Source organism: Setaria italica, chromosome III, assembly GCF_000263155.2.
Source record: "Setaria italica strain Yugu1 chromosome III, Setaria_italica_v2.0, whole genome shotgun sequence".
NCBI classification, from domain to species: domain Eukaryota; kingdom Viridiplantae; phylum Streptophyta; class Magnoliopsida; order Poales; family Poaceae; genus Setaria; species Setaria italica.
The window spans coordinates 46,915,056-46,937,987 of NC_028452.1; the positions used below are offsets into that span (position 1 = coordinate 46,915,056).

Genomic DNA, 22,932 nt, shown 5'->3' on the forward strand with positions numbered 1-22,932 from the left:
CTTACAATTAATCCTGAAAACGGAGGCTTCAAACTTCACAGGCAATCAACTGGAGACTGCGTACACCTAGAACTCAGCATCATCTTTAGGAAACTTCACACACCCTCCTCTTCTAAGCAGCAGTAAGTAAGGGTGAGTACATTTACAGTTGGTACTCAGCAAGGCTACAAGGAATAACCAGAATAACGATTTAAGTCCATCTTCAAGTTTATTAATCATGTAAGGGTCCAGGCTGCTCTTAACCATGAGCACGGCTGTTATAACAGTTTTACACTCTGTAGAGGTTGTACACTTTCACCACAAGACGCATAAAAGTTCAGAAGAACTTTGGATCCAACCATGCTGTGCAAATTTAGGAACTTATCATACTACCGAGGTGTGACTGCATAAGAACGTTATGAGGCCTCCAGTTGAAAATTCTAGATAAATCATTTAACTCACAAAAAATAAGTTAAAAATCCCAAAAATTTCAGGAAAATTCTTAGAGATAGATTGGGACACAATCAATCCAAATAAAATACTTGGAGCTTGTGAAAAGGATTCTAGAGCCTTCCAAAAATTGGATTTAGCTCTTAGAAAATTAGAATAAATTTTAGGAAATTCTGAAAGATTCTCGGAAGAACCTAATCATTATCTAAGCGCGTTTTTAAAATATTTGCACTCATGAAACACCAAAATGCATTGGCATGAATGCAACACACAGAACAACCTTATTTAATTTTAAAAAATAAATAATTATTTTTCCTATACTAAATTTCCTGTAAGGAAAAATAAATGTTGGGAAAAATTTTAAATTATGAGAAAATTATTATTTATTTATTCTTTTTAATCACATCCTGAAATTTAAAAATTTCAGGGTGTGACAACATTTGGATGTCAGGTCCAATCTTAGTGATAGCTATGACTATGTCTAGGGAAAAAAAGCTGTTGACGTCCCCATGGCATACGTGTCAGCCCAATCTCTGCGTTTGTTCAATTGTTATCAATCTTGCGTTGCCTTGAGGCCTTGAGGATGAGGGGAGGTGAAGGGACTGTGGATGTGGCCAGTGGGTTTTTTGGACGTGGCTACGACGAGAAGGTTCTCCCGATAAGCATCGGTCGAGAACCCTCCGCCTCCTTCACGCCTTATCTATTGCCCAACGAACCAATGGAAAAAAAGAGGAACGACACGCTTTTTTCCCAAACCCCGAACCAACCGAGAGCCTTTGTCTTCCTTCTGCCACCGCCCGCACAGATCCACCCTGCGACCGACCTCCACTTCGCCGGCGTCGGAGCTGACACCGAGGACCGCCTGACCTCCACCTACCTCTCCCCTCCCCTCCTCCACCTTCCCTCCACCCAAATCTCCAGAGACTGACTTCTCCGGCGAGCATCCTTCTTGTTTTCTTCATCTCCAGCGCGCGCCCCGCCACTGTCGGCCTCCACCACCGCCCACGGTGACCTTGCCGCCATGCCGTTCCGCCTACCTACCGCCGCCGCCCCTTCCCCCGCCCTTCCTAACCACTCCTCTTGCTAGCCCCCGCTGCAAGCCCCGGCCATGGGATATCCTCCACCCCCGGCTGGCGGCATCACCGCCGCCTCCCCGGTCATTCCTCTAGGGCTTGCAAGCAGAAATCATCCCCTTCCCAACCTCGAAACCCTAACCCCAACCCAAAACCCTAACCTGAATTGGAGCCCGCCGGAGTTGGAGTCATCGCCGGAGAGGAGGTGGTCACGCGGTGGAGTTGTTAAGAGCAACTCCAAGAGTTTCCCAAAAAGTTCTTCCCCAAAACTATGTATTGGGGGCTCTTCGAAAAAAATTTCCCCCAAAAACAAATCAACCCATAGCAGATCGCTAATAATTAGCCCCTAATATTTCAAAACAGGCCACATTATCATAATTAGGCCCATTAGTTGGGATGCTCACCTAACCAAGAACAGCACGGAACTTAGCCCCTCACACTCCAGCAGAAGACAGTCTCCGTTGTGCTCAACGGTGGCTCATCGTGACATTGAGCCCCCAACGCCAATGTCGCAAGAACACGATAGGCACTTCCTGCCTCTTCATGCACGCCAGTGTGTCCTTCATCTTTGGCCAGAACCACGCCAATGAGACCCTGTACACCTAGCACCGCCCCATCGCGTCGTTGGGGGTGATGTCGGTGGTCCGTATCCATGGGTCGTCATCGTTGTCGGGCGGGTCGATGGGCACCGGTTGGTGGACGTCGTCGGCCGCCGCGCGGTAGTACAACAGGGGCGCGGCAGAGAGCCGGAGGAGCAGCGAGTCGTCGGCTTGGAACGCTATGACCTCGACGGTCTCAAGGAAGGAGAACTCGAGCTTGATGTCGCAGCGCAGCACCGTCAGGGCCCCGCAGGCGTCGGGGAGCGCAAACACGGCATCGCAGGACAACACCAGCCGGCAGGCGCCATCGAACGGGTCGACCTGGAAGTCGCCCCCCCCCCTGCTGGTGCAGCAGTGTCGGCATCCTCCGGTTCCGGGGTGCGCCAGGCGACGACGAAGGCATCGGGCGCCCAGGGCTCAGTGGTGTCCCAGTAGCGGGGATTGGGGAAGGACCGGACCCCGCATATATGCGGGGCAACGGAGGTGTATTTAGAATCCACATATTTTTACAGTAAGAATGGGGGAGTTGTTAAAGGTAAGTTTTTTTTGTTTTTCCCCTAAATAAGGTTTTGGGGCAATTTTAAGCGAGCTTTTAGAGTTGCTCTTAGAGCAACTCCAAGAGGCTGCTAATCTTACCCCTAATACTTTTTTTGGGAAAAAAAGAGAAAAAACGAACTCCAGCAGTCCACTCAAACCTTCCCTAATTTTTTAGCAACGCTAAAAAATAGCCTACCACCGCGTATATTTTAGCGTTGGCATTCCTCCCCCAATCCTGATTCCCGCACGCTCGTGCGTCCCTTCCGATGGGCCCAATATGATGATGTGGCCTGTTTTAAAATATTGGGGGCTATTTATTAGCGATTTGCTATGGATTGATATGTTTTTGGGGGAAATATTTTTTGGAAGAACCCCTAATACATAGTTTTGGGGAAGAATTTTTTAAATACTCTTGGAGTTGCTCTTACTCCCTTGATTCGATTTGTTACTTTTTTTTCATTTCATTTTCTTTTTTGTCTGGCCCGACATCTCCTATTTCCAAATGTAGGGGCTCTCTCGATAGCACTAAATCGAGAGGCCTCTCCCCCTAGGATTTACGTTTGTTTCCTGTTTTCATCCGTTGAATGAAAAGTAAAATTGAAAAATGGGATGATATTATGCTACAACCCAATGCATTGAAAAATGCATGCACGCAGCACACGAGTACAATTTTTTAAAAAACAAACAAGCAAAAAAAAAACGGAGACAGAATTGAGAGTTGAATGGAAACGACAAGAAGTACCAATAATATAGACTACCTTCCCATCACCAACAATGATAACGATAAGATATTATCCAAACTTAATCACACCATTAGGCACGTGAAGAACACTCGCGCGCCACCGACAGGTGGGCCACAGCCAGCTCTAACCTTCAGGACCCCATTCACAACCTCGTGCCCGCTTGGATAAAGAATCTTCCCAGTCGCCGGGATCAGATATCCGGCCCCACCTGTCATTCTCCAAACCAACCCCCTAATAATATCTCTACCAACAACAGGAACACGCCACTACTCCTCTGCTCACCCGCCCACCTCACCCCTGATTTGTCAACTCCTCCGCGCGCGCGCGTGGCGCCGGCCGGCGTCGGCCGTTGACGCGATGACCGGCTCCCCCGCGGATCCCCCGGCGCGGCCGCGGCTGACGGTGCTCCCCCTCATCGCGCTCATCTTCTACGACGTCTCCGGGGGGCCCTTCGGCATCGAGGACTCGGTCCGCGCGGGCGGCGGCGCGCTGCTCCCGCTCCTCGGCTTCCTCGTCCTCCCCGCCCTCTGGTCGCTCCCGGAGGCGCTCGTCACCGCCGAGCTCGCCTCCGCGTTCCCCACCAACGCCGGCTACGTCGCCTGGGTCTCCGCCGCCTTCGGCCCCGCCGCCGCCTTCCTCGTCGGGTTCTCCAAGTGGGCGTCCGGCACGCTCGACAACGCGCTCTACCCGGTGCTCTTCCTCGACTACCTCAGGTCCGGCGGCGGCCTCGTCCTCCCGCCGGTGCTACGCTCGCTGGCGATCCTCGCGCTCACGGCCGCGCTCACCTACCTCAACTACCGCGGGCTCCACCTCGTGGGCCTCTCGGCGCTGGCCCTCACCGCCTTCTCGCTCTCCCCGTTCGTCGCGCTCGCCGTGCTCGCCGCCCCCAAGATCCGCCCGTCCCGCTGGCTCTCCTTCAACGCCGGCGCCGTCAACCTGCGCGGCTACTTCAATTCCATGTTCTGGAACCTTAACTACTGGGACAAGGCCAGCACGCTCGCCGGCGAGGTCGAGGAGCCCAGGAAGACGTTCCCCAAGGCGGTGTTCGGCGCAGTGGGGCTCGTCGTCGGCGCCTACCTCATCCCGCTGCTGGCCGGCACCGGCGCGCTGCCGTCGGAGACGGCGGCCGAGTGGACCGACGGCTTCTTCTCCGAGGTCGGGCGGAGGATCGGCGGGCCCTGGCTCCGCGTGTGGATCCAGGCCGCCGCCGCCATGTCCAACATGGGGCTCTTCGAGGCCGAGATGAGCAGCGACTCCTTCCAGCTCCTCGGCATGGCCGAGATGGGCATGATCCCCGCCATCTTCGCCCGCAGGTGAAATCAAATGCTTCTCTTTTGTTGCGAAATGTGAAGCATTCCTCCATGGACAAAAATCGAATCTTCTTGTCGATTGCGAATTCGCGATTGCAGGTCCAAGCACGGGACGCCGACGTTCAGCATCCTGTGCTCGGCGACGGGGGTAGTGATCCTCTCCTTCATGAGCTTCCAGGAGATCATCGAGTTCCTCAACTTCCTCTACGGGCTCGGGATGCTCGTCGTGTTCGCGGCCTTCGTCAAGCTGCGCGCCAAGAACCCGGACCTCCCCAGGCCGTACCGGATCCCCGTCGGCACCGCGGGGGCCGCCGCCATGTGCGTCCCGCCCGTCGCGCTCATCACCACCGTCATGTGCCTCGCGTCGGCCAGGACCGTCATCGTCAACGCCGTCGTGGTAGCCGCCGGCGTCGCGCTGTACTACGGCGTCGAGCACGCCAAGAGGCACGCGTGGGTCGAGTTCCTGGCGCCCGTGCCGCCGCCGCCTGACAGCTCCCACGGATCAACCACGGCGCTTGAAGACGCCGACGTCGAGGACGTCCGCGCCGGGCTGCTCGCCGACGAGACCGCTGACGAAGGTGGCAGCAAGGTCGAGTAGCTTGCCGTTCGGTATACAGCAGTTCAGTAAGGCCTTGTTTAGTTCGGCGGCGCCGCCAAAATCACTGCACGGCACCGTAGCACACTGTAGCGTTTTGTTTGTATTTATGAATTATTATCAAATATTGACTAATTAGGCTCAAAAGATTCGTGTCGCAAAGTACAATCAAACTGTATAATTAATTTTTAATTTCGTCAACATTTAGTATGGTGTTCATCAGAAAATTCAGAACTGCAAACCAATCTCTTCGTAACGAAGCCTGAGCCAAGCTCAAGCATCTAATTGGGCCACGTCGCCTGTTTTCTCCCACCATCGGATGTTGATCGGCATCAGAAGCAAGTGTGTAGCATTTCTCGAGCCTTCCCGAATCCCGAGCTCTGCCTGCTATCGCTGCTACTTTCCCGCCTGGCCGCTTCGCAGCTGCAGCCCATGGGCTTGCCGGCGACGCTCGTCCAGGCAGGGAGTCCCCAACGCTCGCCGGCGACGCGTAGTCCCCCAGGCCAACAGCATCGTTCCTCCACCATACGCTCCGAGGATGAGGGTCGCGGAAAGGCGAGGTGTGCTGCGACGCGATGTGGTCATCAATCGGCTGGCGGCGGCAGTGGCAAGAGGCGTGCACGACCGAGGCATAAGCGGCCGCGCGGCCGAGAGGGCCCCGTCCCCGTGGGCAGGAGAGCGTGCACGTGGTCAGAGGAAGTGCACGCTTACCCTCCGTCGCCTGCTTCTGCGCCTACCTCCGGACTCTAGTCGTTCCTGACACGCGCTGCCTGCCGCTCGCGAAGGAGCAGCGGTGTCCGCGCCGGCGCCAAGAAAGGCACACGCGACGAAGCAGGCAAGCAGTGCTGGTCCTTTGTAGCTCTCTTGTACCCCTGTGCGCCCTCCCGCTCAGCAGAGAACACCCTAGCAGGCGGGTCAGTCGTTGACATGGAGGACGCCCATTAGCTGCTCGATGAAATTCCTCCAAGGCAAGCCGCTACTCATCGGGAAGAACCATGCCATTGTCGCCGTGTGTGCTTGTGGAGCTATAGATGCAACAGCTTGCGAATCACTGCAGCCACTCATTTTGCAAGCTCTAGCTCCATCAAAGCCAATATGTTTATAGAGTCTGCAAGCTTGCCTGTAGACTCGATCGAGTCGATTCCTCGCGATTCCGCTCAGCCAAAAACCTTATCCCCAGTTCCCCACCACCTCGCAAGCATTGAGAAGGCCAAGCCACGGGCGTGCTTCCATCGCTGCCGCCTTCTCGCCCTGCTGCAGCCTGATCCTCGCTGCTGCTTCCTGTCCCCTCCCCTTTCCTCCCTGATGCTTGATGGTATGCTCTTCTTGCTCACTATGTACTTGTCAAAATGATTCACCGGAGGTTTGATGATATCTCACGGTGATGTATACTTGCAACAGGCTACTCATTTAATTTGTTGATTTTATTTGCAGAAAAACAGCAATTCTCCACTCATAGTACATGCAATTCCTTGCTCTTTTATTCTCAAACTATCTTTTCATGAGTGAGTCACTGGCTCAATGCTGTTATATATATGTGGATCATTAAATTCATATGCCTGATTTGACACGGCATGCTAAGAAGTCACTTATTTAGCTAAAAAAGCAATAGATCATCTGAATGTTAAATTAGATTCTGTATGTGTGGAAGCACCAGAATCGTAGAAGAAAATAATGCAGTTTCAGGCGTTATAATGGCTTTTCTCATCCTTTATACTTCCTTCAATAGATAACAGTAAATTCTGAACTTTTGATTTATGCTACAAACTTGAAAGTAGCAAGATTTACCATTTGAGTGAACTCTGCAAATCTTAATTTTGATCATCTGCCAGTTTGCATCCCTTAACTATACTGGAGCCACATAAAAAGCACACTTGAAGTAAGTTGCTGTATAAAATTTACAGGCAAATAGGCAATGCATTTCACATTTAACGTTATTCTCCACTGAAAGTAAAATATTACATAGCCAGTACAATTTGTGGAAAGGAAAATCCTACCTTTGCTTTTGCTTGGAAGATAGAAATCTGAAGCATTTACCATGTTGTCTGTTTCCTACTAAAGCAAGTGACACCAATCTTGTTACTTCGTAATTTTATCCAGTTTAACGTGTGGGATAAGGAATCCTAAAAAAAACATGTGGGATAAGGTGAACCATTTATTTTTCTTTGCTTGACGACACTGACATTTTGGCTCTCAATTCACCACCATTGCTGATGTATCGATCTTTCACCCATACAGGTTGCAAATAGCTTGCCGGCAAAGGCAATAGCTTTTCAAAAGGTACAACGTGCTCCGCTTCAGGAAGGAAATACAATCTTATATTGCTGAAAATATTGCTAATTTTTTTTAAAAGGCCACTCTATAAACATATTGGCCTTCCCATGGGCACTCACCCGCTCGCTGATTGTTGATTCAGGTCTTCCAGAAGAAGGTACCACAATTCCTCCATCTATCATTTGTGTGCTCTGAATAGATTTGTAACTCGTGATTCCTAAGCGAAATATCACAGAAGATCACTGGATTTCCAATTCCAAATGTTGCCAAAAGGATATTGTCAAATATACCATGAAGAAGAAGCCACTTACATGGATAAAGAGCAACATCTACTTAGGTGCTGAGATACCCTGCTGCATAGTAGTTTGAAATATATTAACTAAGAGCTTCATACTACTGATCCTTGAGATTCAGTTTCTGCCAGCAAGTTCTCATAGTTAACTATATTTTTTATTTATTTATACATTGTCATGTGCTGCATGGAGATGTTGTTATATTTTATTCTAATAATGTATCCTGCATCACTTTATTATAGTCAATGAAAGCTTAAGATTGCACGCATTTTGCCATAATTTATTTTGTCATTGTAGTGGTTCAACTTCTTCCATTATCTTTGCAAATAGTTGATAAGATAAAAAAAACCGACCATTTGTCAAATAGCAAGTCTATTAAAGGGCGCAATCCAGTACAAGAAATAGAGCACGGACAACTAAATGCTAAAAAGAACATCAGATCGGGAAAAAAAAGTTGATGACCATTTCACAAGCCAGAGACCGAAGGGCTCTGGTTCACTCCGATGGGTGCGCGGCAAAGCCGCGCCTGTTTTCTAGTGGTTACTGAAGTCTGAACCCTGACCCTGAACATATCTCAACCTGTCAAAGTTACTTTTGTTTTGACACTTGACTTTGGGAAGAAGCTGTGTTTGTTCAGCAAAGTGTGAAATAGTTTGTACTGCAGTCAACTTCATACCTCAGTAAAGTGACACCACACAGAAAACTTGTATGCAACCATTCAGAAACATGTTCCTTTCATTATTTAGATTATGCCTGAAGAAAATTCCATTCGACTTCGCCTGGCTGTTTCTGCAACTACTTTCCGAGGTGTTCTTTTCAAGTTTGAGCTCGAGCAATGGAACCTGAAAAGGATCAGAGGATGGTGATTTAGGCAAGGTTTTCAGCCTACTCCACCGATGATCTACATCAGACAACAGATGGCACGACTTGTTGGTACCTCATGAGAACGAGGTAAAGGTGTATATCACTACGCCATAAAAAATTTGCGCGGGTGGGTAAAACACATTTGCATTGGCAGGTTGCCTAACTGCCAGCAATCTCGAGCTAGCGGAAATGGACATCTATGCTAGCGAGTAAGCACCCGCCAGCAAAAATAGATTTGTGCTGGCAGGCTCCCGCCAGCAGAGATGCTTAAGACGCCCGCCAGCACTGATCGTTTTCCCCCTTTTAATTTTTAATTTTCCCCACCGTTTTTTCTAATTTTATTTCCCACAAATTCTAAAATTATTATTTCCTGCCAATTTAAAATACGTATCTCCAACCACAAAGCAAATTAAAACATGAACAATATATAAATTTTTATACCATTAAACATTCCACGTGCATAAATATGAAATATTCATATTCACTACTACATAAAAAACAAAAGAAAAATATATAAAATATCAAAAGAAAAAGAAAAGAAATAAAAGTTTGCGCGTCCCCCCCCTCCCGCCCGCGCCCCAGTGCTTGGGGCTGGCCGCTGCCGCTGTTCGCCGCACTATGGGCGCTGCCGCCATGCGCCTGCCGCCCGCCACCCGCATCTAGGGCCGGCCACCCGTGCCCCCCGTGCGCGCCTGCTGCTCGGCTGCTCGCGTTGCCGATTGATCGCGCCAGCCAGGCTGTCCTGTTATGCCTGTGAGCCAGCCAGGGCCAGGGAGAGAGTGAGAGATGAGCATGAGAGGGACTGAGATAGATGAGTTTGAGAGAGATAAGGCCTAAATGTGTGGGTGGGAGAGAGAGACAGGTGCTGAGCCGGGCCAACCTTGTTCAGCTAATGGGAGATCATCATTTTCAGAGGTGTGGATCGTTGATGTGGCGACCACTATAAATTTAGAAAGTATTTGTGCTGGCAGGCAATAACACCGCCCGCTAGCAGAGATCGATCTCTACTGGTGGGCGGCATTATAGCCCGACATCACAGATAATTTTTAAAAAAATAAAAAGTTTTTAAAATTAGTAAATGAATTCAAACATGTTTTAAACTTGTACATATGAACATATATGTCACATAGTGAATCTAAAAATTACAACCGGATAGAAATCATAATTTTTATGAATTAGTTAGTTCTTATAGTACTAAGTTAGTTCACAAGTTTAAACCCTCACTTGAGTTATATGAAATGTTGTAGGTGAAGTATAAATTTAAGAACAATATATATTCCAATTTTCTTATAACATATTGAAACTTTTATGTCAACATTGTGAACTCATAAAATGATTCCATACCAATTTATATAGTTTTTTACCACGTTTAGATATTATTAGAATTTATTTTCACTAAAAGTTTTAATAGAAGTGATAAATGTATCTAAAAATTTTGTGAATCTTTCATAAACTTTCATGGTTTGAGTTAAAATGAAACATGTATCTTTAGCGTCATTTTTCTGAATTTTTTATCTTGTTTGTGAAAATTTAGTTCAAATACATATTAATTCCAATAAACATCCTTATAATCATTTAAACATTACAAAATAGTAAATCACTTATAAATTTTTTGCAACACCTACACAACAACATATATGTAGTCTAATATATGTTAAATATATATCATGATGTGTAAAATAAAGTTTTTAACTAGTTTACATTTTTTTTCCTTCCCATCCATATAAATTGAAAAGCATTTGTGCTGGCAGGTAACATAAGGACATGACCCGCCAGCACAAATGGAGGTCATTTGTGCTGGCGGATTTTGACGGAGTGGGCCCACACCTTTTTGTGCTGGTGAGTGCAAACATCGCCCGCCACTACTAAAAATCCCATGAGCCAGCACAAATCTTTTCTGGCGTAGTGTATGCAACTGCATATGTCAATTCGATTCCATCAACTCGTCACAGTCGCCTGATCGAGAAAAGTGACAGAACACGTGTGTTGCGTGATTGGACTGAGAAAAGTAACAGAACACGTGGGTTGTGTGATTGGACCGACAATTTCCTTCCGAAGGACAAACATCCCAATAATACGGAATGTGGCCAACTGGATGCACACTTGAATAACTCAAGTATGCACACTTGAATAACTCAAGTTATTGTGTTGCAAAAGAATGTGCTACGAAGTGGTGGCGGTTCTAGCGCAACGAGCTAGAGAGGTTCATTTTCCTCACTCCTCATCTCCTTTTTTTTTTCCTTCCTTCTTTTCTTCTTCCTTCATTTTCTTTTCTTCTTCCTCTCTTCATCCATGGCTACGAGCAGCCTCAGGAGAGGCTCCATTGCATCCAAGCTCAATGGAAATCACTGTTCTGCACTGTTCTGACTAGGAGCTGAACCCAGCTAGAAACGGCGCTGACCCCGCGCCCTTCCGAGCTAGATTCGCTCCTGTCCGCCCCTGGCTACGATACTTGTGCGCCAACAGTCTTACAAATAGATGAATGATTTTTACGTTTTATCTTCATATTTTGAATATCTACAGTTTTTAAAATGCAGTATTTTTTCACTTAAAAGGTTAAAGAAAGATACAAGATTGGTACCGCAACTTTTTGGTTTGCCCACAACGGAAGTGCTTTAAGAATACCACACCTATGATCAAAGATATAAAAAATAATAAGGGTCACCCAGACAAAGGTGAAGTAAAAATCACGGCTATTTGTGATTTCAGTAAACTGTGTTAAGTGATTATTCTTCTCCTTCTGAAACTTTAGACTACTGTTCTTCTAAAAATATTGTTGAAATGATCTGGTTTATTGCATCAGTCTAGCCTACAGCACAAGCATTCTCGTTTAAGCCAAAAAAAACGTGCTGCAAGTCATGCACGTCATATTATGAGTTAATGAATTATGACATCGATTTCTTTCAAAAAAAAAGAATTATGACATCGAGTGCCAGTACTGTGCTGTCTCCCGGCACGAGCGCACGTGCCACGCTGACGCCAGCACGACAGCCCAATGATGGTCTCACGTGACTCGTGAGACGCCTCTCGCACTGGCAGCCCGCAACCAGCAACGCGCTGACCACACCCTGACTCCCCGGCCCCACCTGCCATTGAGACATTAGCCCGACACCAGGGACGCGTAATTGCGCACGCGCCCCCAAATAGCGCCACCACTGTTCGTCCCCCCCAAACCAAACCAATAATTTGGGGGAAAATCTCCCCAGTTGCGGCGGCCGGAAAGAAAAAATAAAATAAAAAGAGGAAATATTTTTTCCTCGATTTTTCCACCCCCACCCCAATTCCGACTCGCCGGCGGCGGCCCGATCTCGCCGGAACCCTAGTCGAGGTGAGTCTCCCCCCCCCCCCCCCCCCCCCCCCGAATCCGCTCCATTTCCTCCCCGATTTCTTGCCCCCCGCCCGAATCCCCGCTGTTTCCCCGCACCGATTCGGCCGGAGCTCGCCGGGATTCACCGCGAATCCCGGCCCGGGGCTTGCTCGGAGCTCGGTTCCGAGGTGGGTCCCGTGAGCCGGTGCCGCTGAATTCGGCCGCGGAGCGATCTCCCGAGCTCGTGTGGGAGTTTGTCCCGAGGCGATTCTCTCTCCGTGTGCTGAATTGCTGCTTCTCGATCTGGTTCCGCAGGTGGGGGGGATAGCTTGGGGCCGAGCTCGAGCGATCGCTTCTCGCGGTGAGCTCGGCGGCCGCGGATCGCTTGAGCCCGAGGCCAGCGGCGGGGGCGTCGTCGTTTAGGGTTTGGTTTGCTCTCCCCGGAGCTGCTGCTCGGCCGGATCGCTTGCGGGGCTGCATTTGGCGTCCGTCGGCGGGCGAGATGCAGCCGCCGCCCAAGAAACTCGCCCGCGTCGACACGCTCGAGCTCAAGGCGCAGATCGTGAAGCGGCTCGGCCACCAGCGCGCCGAGCTCTACTTCCGCGGCCTCAGGAGGTTCCTGGGCTGTCAGCTCGGCAAGGCCGAGTTCGAGAGGATCTGCGTCGCTGCGCTTGGGAAGGAGAACATCAGGCTCCACAATGTCCTCATCCGGTCCATCCTTGGCAACGCGTGCGTGTCGGATGGGCCGGCGCCGAGCAAGCAGGCACCCACCGGGAACTCACAGACGAGCACCGTGTCGAATGGGACGCTGAACAATGGCTTGCTGCCAGCGAGGAGGGTGAGGCCTCTGACTAGGAGGTTTGGTGACAAGCTGAGCCCGATCGGCAAGTCCCCTCTTGGTCATCCGGGGGCTGGGGAGTTTGTGTCAACTGGTAGCAAGGCTCTGCAAGAGGTTATCTCTGTGGAGGATGGCGAGGAGGTCGACCAGGACCGGGGTAGTCCGGTCTGCGTGCAGAGCCAAAGCCCGATCAGGGCGCCGCTGGGAATTCCAAAGGCTCAGAATTCTCAGCCTTCGACATCTTGCTCTTCAGATGTGTGCTACAATAATGGCGAGTTGCCAGATTCTCAGTGGCTGTCCAAGCTACTTGAGGATAAGCTGAAGGCTCAAGGTCTCAGCATGCGCAAAGAGTGTGCTGATGCGTTGAACTCTGGGCTGAACATGTACATGCGTCAGATGTTGAAGGCTTGTTTAGGTGTTGCGAAAGCAAGGGGAAACAACGCGAGGATGCGCCAACCAAATGGGCGTACTACTGCTGCTGCTGTAAGTAGTGGGCGGAATAACGGCTTTCCCACTGAATCAGGCGGTTCTTACCAAGCTTCGTTGCTTGATCTTTGGACAGCAGTGCAATTCAATGATCGGTTACTGGGATATGATCATGCTCTGCAACGTGAGAAGATCGCTTCTCATCTCCACAACAGATGATTGAGGGCAGCTAGTTTTCCGCTGATTTGTAACAGACCTTATGTCAGACAAGTGTAGGAAGTATATTGCAGCACCATTAATCTTGCTGTAGAAACTACAGGTAGTTAGGTTGAGGTAAAAGTGGAGTTTGAGTGTAGGGCTGGGTAGTGTACCCTTGGTTGGTGAGGATGACACTTCTTAGGATGAAGTACATGATAGTGACCAGTGAGCTTCATTTACCTGTGATTATTCACAAAAATAATAGTAATAATAAAATATTCTAGAATCTGTCTTGGCTTCTTTTCGCACCTTATACGCCAATATTACCATATTCTGCCTGTACAGAGAATCAGGTTCCGTGTCTAGAATGTGTTGCTGCTGGCTTACTTGGATTTGTTCCTCTGCTTTGGTAAGTATTGTTTTTCTTGTCTGTGCCCAAATTCTTTGTTTACTTATTTTCTTGGCACGAATCAGTGTTTATAAGAATCATGAGCGGAGGCATTTGCATATCTGTACTTGGTTATTGATGTTGATCATTTAGATAATGTTGTTTCAGAGATCTGTCTGGTACTCAGACCCAGCTAGATTGGGAACCAACATACACCTACAAAATTGTACAGATCATTAAGCGCCTTCTGTTCTGTGCCTATTCTGCTACGCTGAATATATTTATATGCACTCTGATGCAGGCGTTGAGTTTTATCTGTATTTGTCTGATTTGCTACAGGAGATTTCAGTTTGATCCGGTCTATCTTCTGTTGTTCTTGTAGAGAAAATGTGAGTTTCTTGTGAACTTTGGACAGTTTTTTTTTTCAAGACGAGGCTTTACCCCATTTCCATTAAAGCGAACGGAAATTCCGAAGTTTTGTTTACAGAAGAGGTAAAGGGTCCAGAAAAGAGTACAACTTTGCACAGAGTTGGTTCAGATATTCCCAGAAAAAAAAGTTTTGGCCTAAACTCAAAATGATTACGGAGAAGCCAAAATAAACTGATCCTTTGCGGCGCTTGGGCAGGTTCACCAGATGCTAAGGCTTTATTTTCTATGGTGGCAGTAAATGGGATGTCATGGCATGAAACTAACTGTAAAAAATGCTGCACCCCTCATAGCTGCAATTCTCAACCCAACAAGGCAACAAGCCCAACTAAACAAAGCTTTTAGGCCTTTTCGTCATTGGCAACCAAAAACGGATCTTGTGCTTTTAGAAATTAAGCGCAGATCTTGTGCTTTTAGTTTTCCAACAATGAAAAGGGGAAGGAAACTAACGGATTGCTTCTTTAGAACGGTGAAGCTCAATGATTTTAATTTTACATACTCCAGTGATAAAACATGACTTCAAACTTCAAAGTCATTGTTTCAGAACAGCAAGCATAATATTTGCCTTGTCTTTTTTTCTTTTATTAACGAAACAATTTGGAGTGCTGGTGGTGTTTACAACAAGAATGAGTAACGGCAATTTTTTTATTGAGTAAAAGTGATCCTGTCGATTTCATGAAAAAACAAACACAGAGACGACGGGGCTAAAAGCCTTTGTCATGCATGCACACACGTTTCTCATGGCATAGGAAAAGAATTGCCCATGCCTTCTCTCCCAAAAGAAGAACTTACAAATAGATGACCATCAAAAGGAGTTTGTGCACAATAATTGATCCATCAATTGTTGAAGACCATGCCAACCCTAATGAAGACCTATAATTCTCTAAAATTTCTGAAAATCCAGGATGTAATATATTTCATCATATTTTCTTTTAAAAACATCAATATGTGACTATGTGTGTAATCATTCTCAAAATTATATTTGAAGTGTTTTTTTTGCAATTGCAATTTTTTGGGGTCAAATCAAACTAAGGAAGAATATGTAAAGTTTTGCAATTCCAATGTATGTTTGATTTGTTAACCTATTCACCTAGGTTCAAGCCTTTTGACTCAGCATGGTGCTCGCATTTTTCTATATTTATTCTAACAATTGATTGTGGTACTATGAAAGTGTATGTAGGAAACATGCCCATAGACTGTGAGATGCATAAGGTGATTTTGTTGATCTAAATATTAGTTACAACAGTCCCTCGGAGGTCCTTTTATGGTAGGGTGTGTATGCATCCGTAGCATATAGCGGTCAGCATCTGCTTCTGCATTGGGTTTCATAAAAAAAAAGATTTATTTAATTTATTTGTCATTATTTTGATTATAGACACGACTATTCTTGTACTTTTTTTCTTAGTATTCCTTTAGTAACTGAAGTACTCCCATCCGTTCCAATTATAGGTCATTTTAGCTTTTTTAGATTCGTAAACTTTTGTTATGCACTTAGATATACCCTATGTCTAAATGCATAATAATATCTATGCATCTAGAAAGCCAAAACGACCTATAATTTGGGACGGATGGAGTAGCATCTAAGATATTATTGATATTGTGGTTTGTGTCTTCATTTATTTTGTCTTACCCATTATTCGGTTGATATAGTTGCAGTTTTCAGGCAATTTCCCCATGGGGGGTGTTTGATTAAGCAAATCGACTGATTTTTGGCTTCTGCCCACTCAGATTTCCTAGCTGGCCATTCCCACGTGGCATCTAACTGACTAATGCAAAGAAAATTTTTACTCAATTGTTGGGGAGTCATTCCCATAGAAAAAATGGTAGCGGAAAAGCCAAAAGAAAAAATGAATCGCACTGAATTTATTTCATAATTCTACTATTTCACATTAGCATCACTATACCTGACCAAAATGAACTTAGCCTGATCTCACCGGGCTAAGCCCGACATGGCGACCCATGGCTATACCAGGGTTGGGTCTCGAAGTAGGTAGCCGTAAAAAGAAAAAAAAAAGGGAGGGTTTTGGAATTCGTTATCGTTACTAAAACCAATTCAGAATAGATGGAATAGCTCGGTTCGGAAGTCATTGACCTTTCTCATTTGCTAAATCAGTCGTGCATCTCGATTGGAAGATACGTTCAAAACTGGGGAAGCGGTTGATACAGATATCAACAAAATGCACTATTTGTCAGAATATTCAGGGACTTCTTAAGTACCAACCCTCATTTGGGTACATTGGATAGAGGTAATGGGTCTGAAAAAAATCTGGCCTAGCACGATCCCATTCTAAATAAACTGTTTTTATAGTTTTGATCTAAACATGGGTGATCCTAGATCTGAGCATTTTGCGGGGCGGGTCGGGAAAAAAGCCCAATTCATTTGGGGCAGAAATTTGTGCCCACGACCATCCCATGGACGTTGCCGGCCGAGTCTTCGAATCAGGCTCGGGCCGTCCATTCTTTTTTAGTAGATAAATAAATAAAATTAATTGTTTGGATGGGCTTTTGGGCCAGCCCGATTTTTTCGGGCTTGGCTAACCATATCCGGGCTGGCAGCGAGCATGGGCGGGTCAAAACCCATCAGGCTCGACCTGGGCCCATGACCGAGTTGGGCTTAAATGCTCAGGTCTGGGTGATCCAAGCCCAACTCAGGCCCGGTCCGGAAAGGTCTAGAACAAACCGGTTTTTTTGTCCAGCCCACTAAATACTTATGTCTAATTCATATGCCACAAGAAAACTAGGAGAAAAAAGACAGCGAGTTATGTCCTCAAGAAAATCCAAGGGGAGAGGGAGGGAGGGAGAGAGAAACGAGGGGAACAAGAGGCCTAGAGAATGTGCTCACTTTAGGACTACAAATGTTAGTGTAAGGTCATGAGGAAACTCGTCTTTTCAGGCCCCTCCTGCCATCTCTTTTCTGCGCTTGCCTCCTCCCTTTCTCGCCACTCATGTTCCTTCTTTCGGTGCGCTGCGGCTCAGGTGGCGAGCGTGCGTGCCGGACAAACCTGTCGGCTCCTAGCCTGAGCTTGCTCCAACAGCACCTCCCCTACTGCCTCCACAGGGATCGATTTCCTGTTGGTTGATTAATCCTGTTTATACCAATTGCATTTTGTACTCTAATCCAATTTGACCTGCATCTTTTTTCCAGATGCATGGTTTCAACATGGCTTTGGAAGTACTCCTGACATGTCTTTTGGGTGGGGTTTCACAAAAGAGTATTGTTCAATTGAAATTTAAATTTTACAAATTAAGGCTACTCATCAGCTGAGTACACTAATCTGATTTTGAGCATACACCATTTGCGCTTCCTGAAGGCGTCACATGGACTTTGGAGCAACAACGGCTTGCAATCACACCACTCTAGCTCACCCTTACGCAATGATGATGACAGTTTCAAATTAGCACCATTTCCCACACCCTAATGCCCTAATCCCTCCACCACTTTGCCCTAATCCAGCTGTTACTCACTCCACGGCACAGGCGTCCAGGAGACCGGAATGATGAGGAGGGCCGGGGCTTCGAGGAGGCCGTGTGCAGAGATGGGGGACAGAATGGAGGCTGCAGCCTGAATTCTTCGCGGACATCGATGTGCTTTCCTCTCTGAAAAGTTCAGCACTGAATTTTAGCCAAACGCCCTCAGCTAGCTCGTGCGAGCGAGCAAGCCATGCTTGCTCCCCTCACTCCCTGATTACTTTATCATTGGCTGTTAGTAGTTTAATTTTTGTTTATTTTAGTTTATCCTCAGTGGTTAGTTTTTTGTTTCTTTCACTGCATTGGCTTTGCAGCCTCTGCAAGTCTGCTACTCTGCATGCATGGTGATGTTTTGGATCATTCAGACCAAAATGGTCTCAACTTCAGAATAACAAAGGGACCGACAGACAACAGGTTTTGTCAGGTGTGACGTTAGTCTGCAACAAGTTTCAGTTAGCACTTAGCAGGAGCAATTAGGCTACCGTTGCGAAATTCAAGTAATAACCAAGTTTCAGAAACAGCAATCTCAGTCAACAGTAACATCATTTACCGATCAAGTTTATGAGTGAATGTAACAAATTAGAAGAGTACAACCCCTGGCCCTCTGTGTCTTTTCAGTACAGAAATTGCTGTTCTAGTTGGGCGGCCTATGCTTTTGAGAAGCTCCACTGCACTCTGGCCAATTGCTTTTTGCGAAGGAAACAATCGATGAGCTAGCCGGCCTCCTTTTTCCCGTCCTGAAAAACATGAGTAATAAACCCCTGACGAAAGTGGCTTTTTAGCTTTAGAAGTATGCAAAGGGAGAGGAGTGGACTTTCTCCCCTACCTACAAAGCTTCTACTGTTTCACACCTTTTCGGCCCCAATTTGGCCATGACGATGAATGCAAATTAAGTGTTGATTGGTTAGGCTGCATTGAGCTACTCTTGTAGCAATTGTTAATTGTAAAAAGTAGTAACAGCCACAATGATGGAGGAAATAGCTAGTCAGAATTTCTAGTACTGATCTATTTTTGTTAGTGACTAAGTGGGGATTACCTAGGCTATTTCCCTAGCAATGCGTGAGATCAAAATGCTTTTAGCGAGAGACATGGATGAAGAAATTCAAGGGAACAGGTAGGCCGGCACTGCTGTCAAACGGGCAGTGCTTTATCTTATCCATCCATAAAAGGCTTTGCACTAGGAAGAAGACCCAAAAGAAAGCCGAGAAAGCAGGAATCTCTCTCTCTCTCTCTCTCTCTCTCTCTCTCTCTCTCTCTCTCTCTCTCTCTCTCTCTCTCTCATGTGGGCCCACCACTGAGTACGGCTGCGCCTCCCTCCGCCGGCAAAGCGTGCACCGTTGTCTTGTCGTCCCTTGGACCATCCCTCCCTCTCTATCCATCCATTCCCTTGCTTAGGCTTTCTAATTACTTTACCATCACTGAGCATATCCCCGAACAATCACCGTTGCAAGCATTCACCTCCGCAAAATCTTCCTGCATCCTCACATTCTTGACAACTATAATTCTGCAACAACACACAATCAACTGACATCGGGAACCATGAGTATTTGGTCGATGAAGCAATTAATTGCAATATAGGAAATCAACCTCAGCATTGTTGCAAACATATGCATGTGTGAACCTTCCTGGCAAAGGGATCTCTGCAACTCTCTGCGTCCATCCACCTGCCTTTGCTGCATTCTGAACCTACTTGGTTCTCCTGCAACCCACAGCCTTCAGATTTTCTTGCTTTCATTTTCAGAAGGCAGAGCCACCCAGCAGCAGCGAGACAGGAACTGCCACTGGACCCCTCTTATCCCTTCCCCAAGACATGGGCCTCGTTGGATTCATCCATTTGGATAGATGCACCCAATTATCCACGCAGCATTGCAAATGTGCAGACGTTGCATCCAGCACCAGCAGTGCCTTCCTGTGGTGGCAATCCAATAATTCAGGTAGCAGCTACCGCACACGCACACACTTGCACTGAATGAGAGGAGCCTCATTGCTCACCCCATCATCAGGTCATGTGACTCACGTCCCTTTGCTTGTTTTCAGTGACAAGCTGACAGCTCCATCTTACTAGGAATTTGTTAGTTACTTGCACACTTAAGAACCAACACTAAACAACTGCTCAAAGCAATGGAAACTCAAGCTTTAACTTGTACAAATACATGCTCTGCAATGATCATTCCACACATGCATGCTGTAGTACATTGTATCACACACACAAAACACAAAAGTGCGTGCACTGTTTGAAATGCACTCCTCTCGGCTCCTCCTGGTTTGCAGTACCAGCTGCAGTTGCAGTCACACAGTTGCTTTGGTTCCATGCATGAACGTGGGCCCCACGCGTGCATGGGGCGACGGAGGAGAAGAGGATTAAACTAGGCTCCTGCAGGGCCTGTCTGCTCTGGGAGGGGCACTCCATGCATGCTTGGCAAGTGAGTCAGTGACAGTGCAAACCATTGGCCAGGGTGCAGTGCATATGCATCAGCTGGGCCTCTTGCTGTTGCTTGGCATGCCGAAAGGGAGGGGAGGCATGGAAAATTTTAAGGCCCCTCCCCTAGTGTGTCTAGCTAGTGTGGGAAGAAAGGCGCCCTATGGGCGTTGGAGGCAGTGTTTATAAATCCCCTCCCCCTGCCACCCCACAGTTTCAGAACCAACACCACAACGGCAACTGCGAGCTCTTCAGTTCCATCGATTTCGTGTTTCAGGCTTTCAGCCAGGCACTGGATTTGGTGACCAGGGGACTAGCCATTTAGTCGAGCTCGAGCAAGAACAGTGTGAGGAGGATGATGATGGACAGGCAGGTTGTGAGGCAATGCGACATGGAGGTCATGAAGATGGCCATGCTCAAGCACGAAGAGACCTTCAGGCAGCAGGTAAACGAGACGCGCATTCTCAGCTCATTCTTTCTGTTCTTCTCCATGGCGCGCGAATTCTTTCATCCTGCAAATGGAAGTGTATGAACTGGTACTCATCACCTGTTTGTTTTTGCAATCTGATCGATCATCAGGTCAACGAGCTGCACCGCCTGTACCGCATCCAGAGGCAGCTGATGAGCGACCTGACCAGGGACGTGCCGGTGCTGACCAACCGCCGGCGCAGCAAGCAGCCGCGGCGCGCGCTGGACCTGCAGCTGCCCGCTGACGAGTACATCGTCAGCGCCGACGAGGACGACGAGGCCGCCGGCGCGGAGCTGGAGCTGACGCTCGCCGTCGGCGGGCGCTCATCGGCCGGCCGCCGCAAGAACAGCAGCAGCAGGAGGAGGAGGCAGGAGCAGCACGGCAGCCCTGGCGGCGGCGGCGGCGGCTCCTCCCCGTTCGGGTCCGACGACTGCTCCGGCGCGAGCCTCCTGTCGTCGTCGCCGTCCTCGGCCGGGTACTACTCCGACGACGGGCCGGCGGCGGTGTTCCACGCGCCGCCGCCGCCGTGCCAGAGGGCCATGGCGTTCGACCTCGGCGACGGGATGATGAGGCAGCAGGCGCCGTGGCTGATGCAGTCCCAGCAGTATCTCAGCCTCCGGATGACATGAACATCTGAATTCTGAACATGCAGAAGCAAGCTCACCATCCGCATCCATCACATTGTACCGGTTTGCGTTGTGTTGTAGAAGAAGCAGTAGCCACTAGATTTTCTTTTTCTTTGTTTTTTGTGCTTGCAATGTCTTAGGTGGCCGATGGAGTCAGGGAAGAAGGGTACTACGGCTGTGCCCTATCCCCGATCCAAAAATGTTAATTAAATCATAACTAATGGAGTGCATCATGATTGGTTAATGTTCAGACTAGTGTTAATCCAGGACTCAGGAGTAGTAAAATATACCAGCCGTTCCAGATTCTTGTTATTCCTTATCTACAGTCATGGTTGCAAAGGTGGTGAGGAAAAAAAGGGTTTTGCGGTAAAAGGCAGTGAAACTGAAAGAGGCAGAGGAACTGCAGAGAGTAGAAAGCATCTAGTACATGGAAAAGGTGAGTGCTCCAAGTAATAGCTAGTGTAAAGGGGGAATAATTTTTACAGAGAAAAGTTACCGTCGATGGCCAATAGATGGGGTGCTCAAATTAGTTTGGATTTCGGACAGTTTGAGTAGATCACATATTTAGGAGGGAAAGGAGGGCATCTCTGATGATTGATGTCCTGATTGAACTTTAGCAGAAACAGAGGAATTGCATTCGTGCGTGTCAAAAGTAAAAAGGGGAGGATTACATTGTTCGAAAGAGAATTTTACACCAGGCCATTTGGATGTTCTTCTAGTGCCAAAGCCCAAGGTGTCAAGATCAACAAGAACATTGGCAAAAGTGCGTGGAATGGAATATTTGACTCATCATTGTGTTGTACCATATGAAAAAAGAAGCAAAATGATAAGGAAGAAGAGAAAAAAAATGTTTAGTACAAAAGGAAAAAAATAATGACAGTGCAGGGATGCAATGAGAACTTTCTCCATGAGTTCGCGTTGGTTATCCATCATGGGAAAAGAAAAATATTTTCTTCTTATAGAAGAATGTCTAGATGCAGTAGCATGGCTCTTTTTCTTTCTTTTACTCCTTGTTAATTATAACTAACGTTAACAGATTGTAAAAGGATTTTAAGGCATAAAGTATCAAGGGAAACAAAAATCTCATTTAAAATATTGGAAAAGAGAATAACATGGGTGTGTGGTGCCCATTTGATTCATCTACAGTTATTCCAAAGACAAAACATAACTAAATTAAACCAAGAAAGACTTTAAAAATCTATATTGTTGAGGAGAGCGAATTTAAGCCTTAACCCCAAAACCACATCCTTGGTGATCAAAACAAATTCATGAAAATAACAATCAATCATGGACAGATGCAGATCATCGACAGCATCGCCCAAATAACAAAACAGATGGAATTATTAGGACACATTTAGGATAGCAACCATGTAGGTCTGCGAAATGAGCAGTTAAACATCCCATGGTGCTTCAAACAAAACTCGGATCCGGCACGATTTCACGTCGCATCCTGACATGAAAACCATTACAGCAGCAGGTATAGATGCATAGCACGAGTGTGGCCATGATCCGGTGTCTTGGAAAATGACGGCCAATGCAAATGGAATAACAGTGCCACAGGTGGTAGCTAGTGCGCGTCATTCCTGCTTTATATCAGGATAATTGTCCTTCAAACTGAAGTGATTGTTGCCCGCTTCGACAATGCAAACA

The 22,932-nt window shown here is 47.3% G+C and overlaps 3 protein-coding genes and 1 long non-coding RNA gene across 5 annotated transcripts; all 4 read left to right on the forward strand.

The window, feature by feature from the left end:
* The first annotated feature begins 3,633 nt into the window (after window positions 1–3,633).
* Window positions 3,634–5,513, forward strand: LOC101759572 (probable polyamine transporter At3g19553). The gene is made up of 2 exons (XM_004962936.3): window positions 3,634–4,694; window positions 4,791–5,513. Exons 1-2 carry the CDS (start codon window positions 3,739–3,741, stop codon window positions 5,287–5,289), a joined length of 1,455 nt encoding a protein of 484 aa, XP_004962993.1. The 5' UTR covers window positions 3,634–3,738; the 3' UTR covers window positions 5,290–5,513.
* A 164-nt stretch (window positions 5,514–5,677) lies between these two features.
* LOC111256677 lies at window positions 5,678–8,094 on the forward strand. 2 transcript variants are annotated; one of them, XR_002676853.1, is made up of 4 exons: window positions 5,678–6,601; window positions 6,721–6,791; window positions 7,525–7,566; window positions 7,703–8,094. It is a non-coding gene; the product is annotated as an uncharacterized LOC111256677 (long non-coding RNA). The 2 variants fall into 2 exon arrangements; XR_002676852.1 differs by having other exon boundaries at window positions 5,678–7,566.
* Window positions 8,095–11,893: 3,799 nt separating this feature from the next.
* Window positions 11,894–13,785, forward strand: LOC101760383. The gene is made up of 2 exons (XM_004962938.2): window positions 11,894–12,045; window positions 12,340–13,785. The coding sequence occupies exon 2, from the start codon at window positions 12,527–12,529 to the stop codon at window positions 13,505–13,507; it is 981 nt and encodes a 326-aa protein (XP_004962995.1). The 5' UTR covers window positions 11,894–12,045; window positions 12,340–12,526; the 3' UTR covers window positions 13,508–13,785.
* Window positions 13,786–20,170: 6,385 nt separating this feature from the next.
* On the forward strand, window positions 20,171–21,532 carry LOC101759978 (keratin, type II cytoskeletal 2 epidermal). Its single transcript, XM_004962937.3, has 2 exons — window positions 20,171–20,632; window positions 20,767–21,532. The coding sequence occupies exons 1-2, from the start codon at window positions 20,543–20,545 to the stop codon at window positions 21,283–21,285; spliced, it is 609 nt and encodes a 202-aa protein (XP_004962994.1). The 5' UTR covers window positions 20,171–20,542; the 3' UTR covers window positions 21,286–21,532.
* The last annotated feature ends 1,400 nt before the right edge of the window (window positions 21,533–22,932 follow it).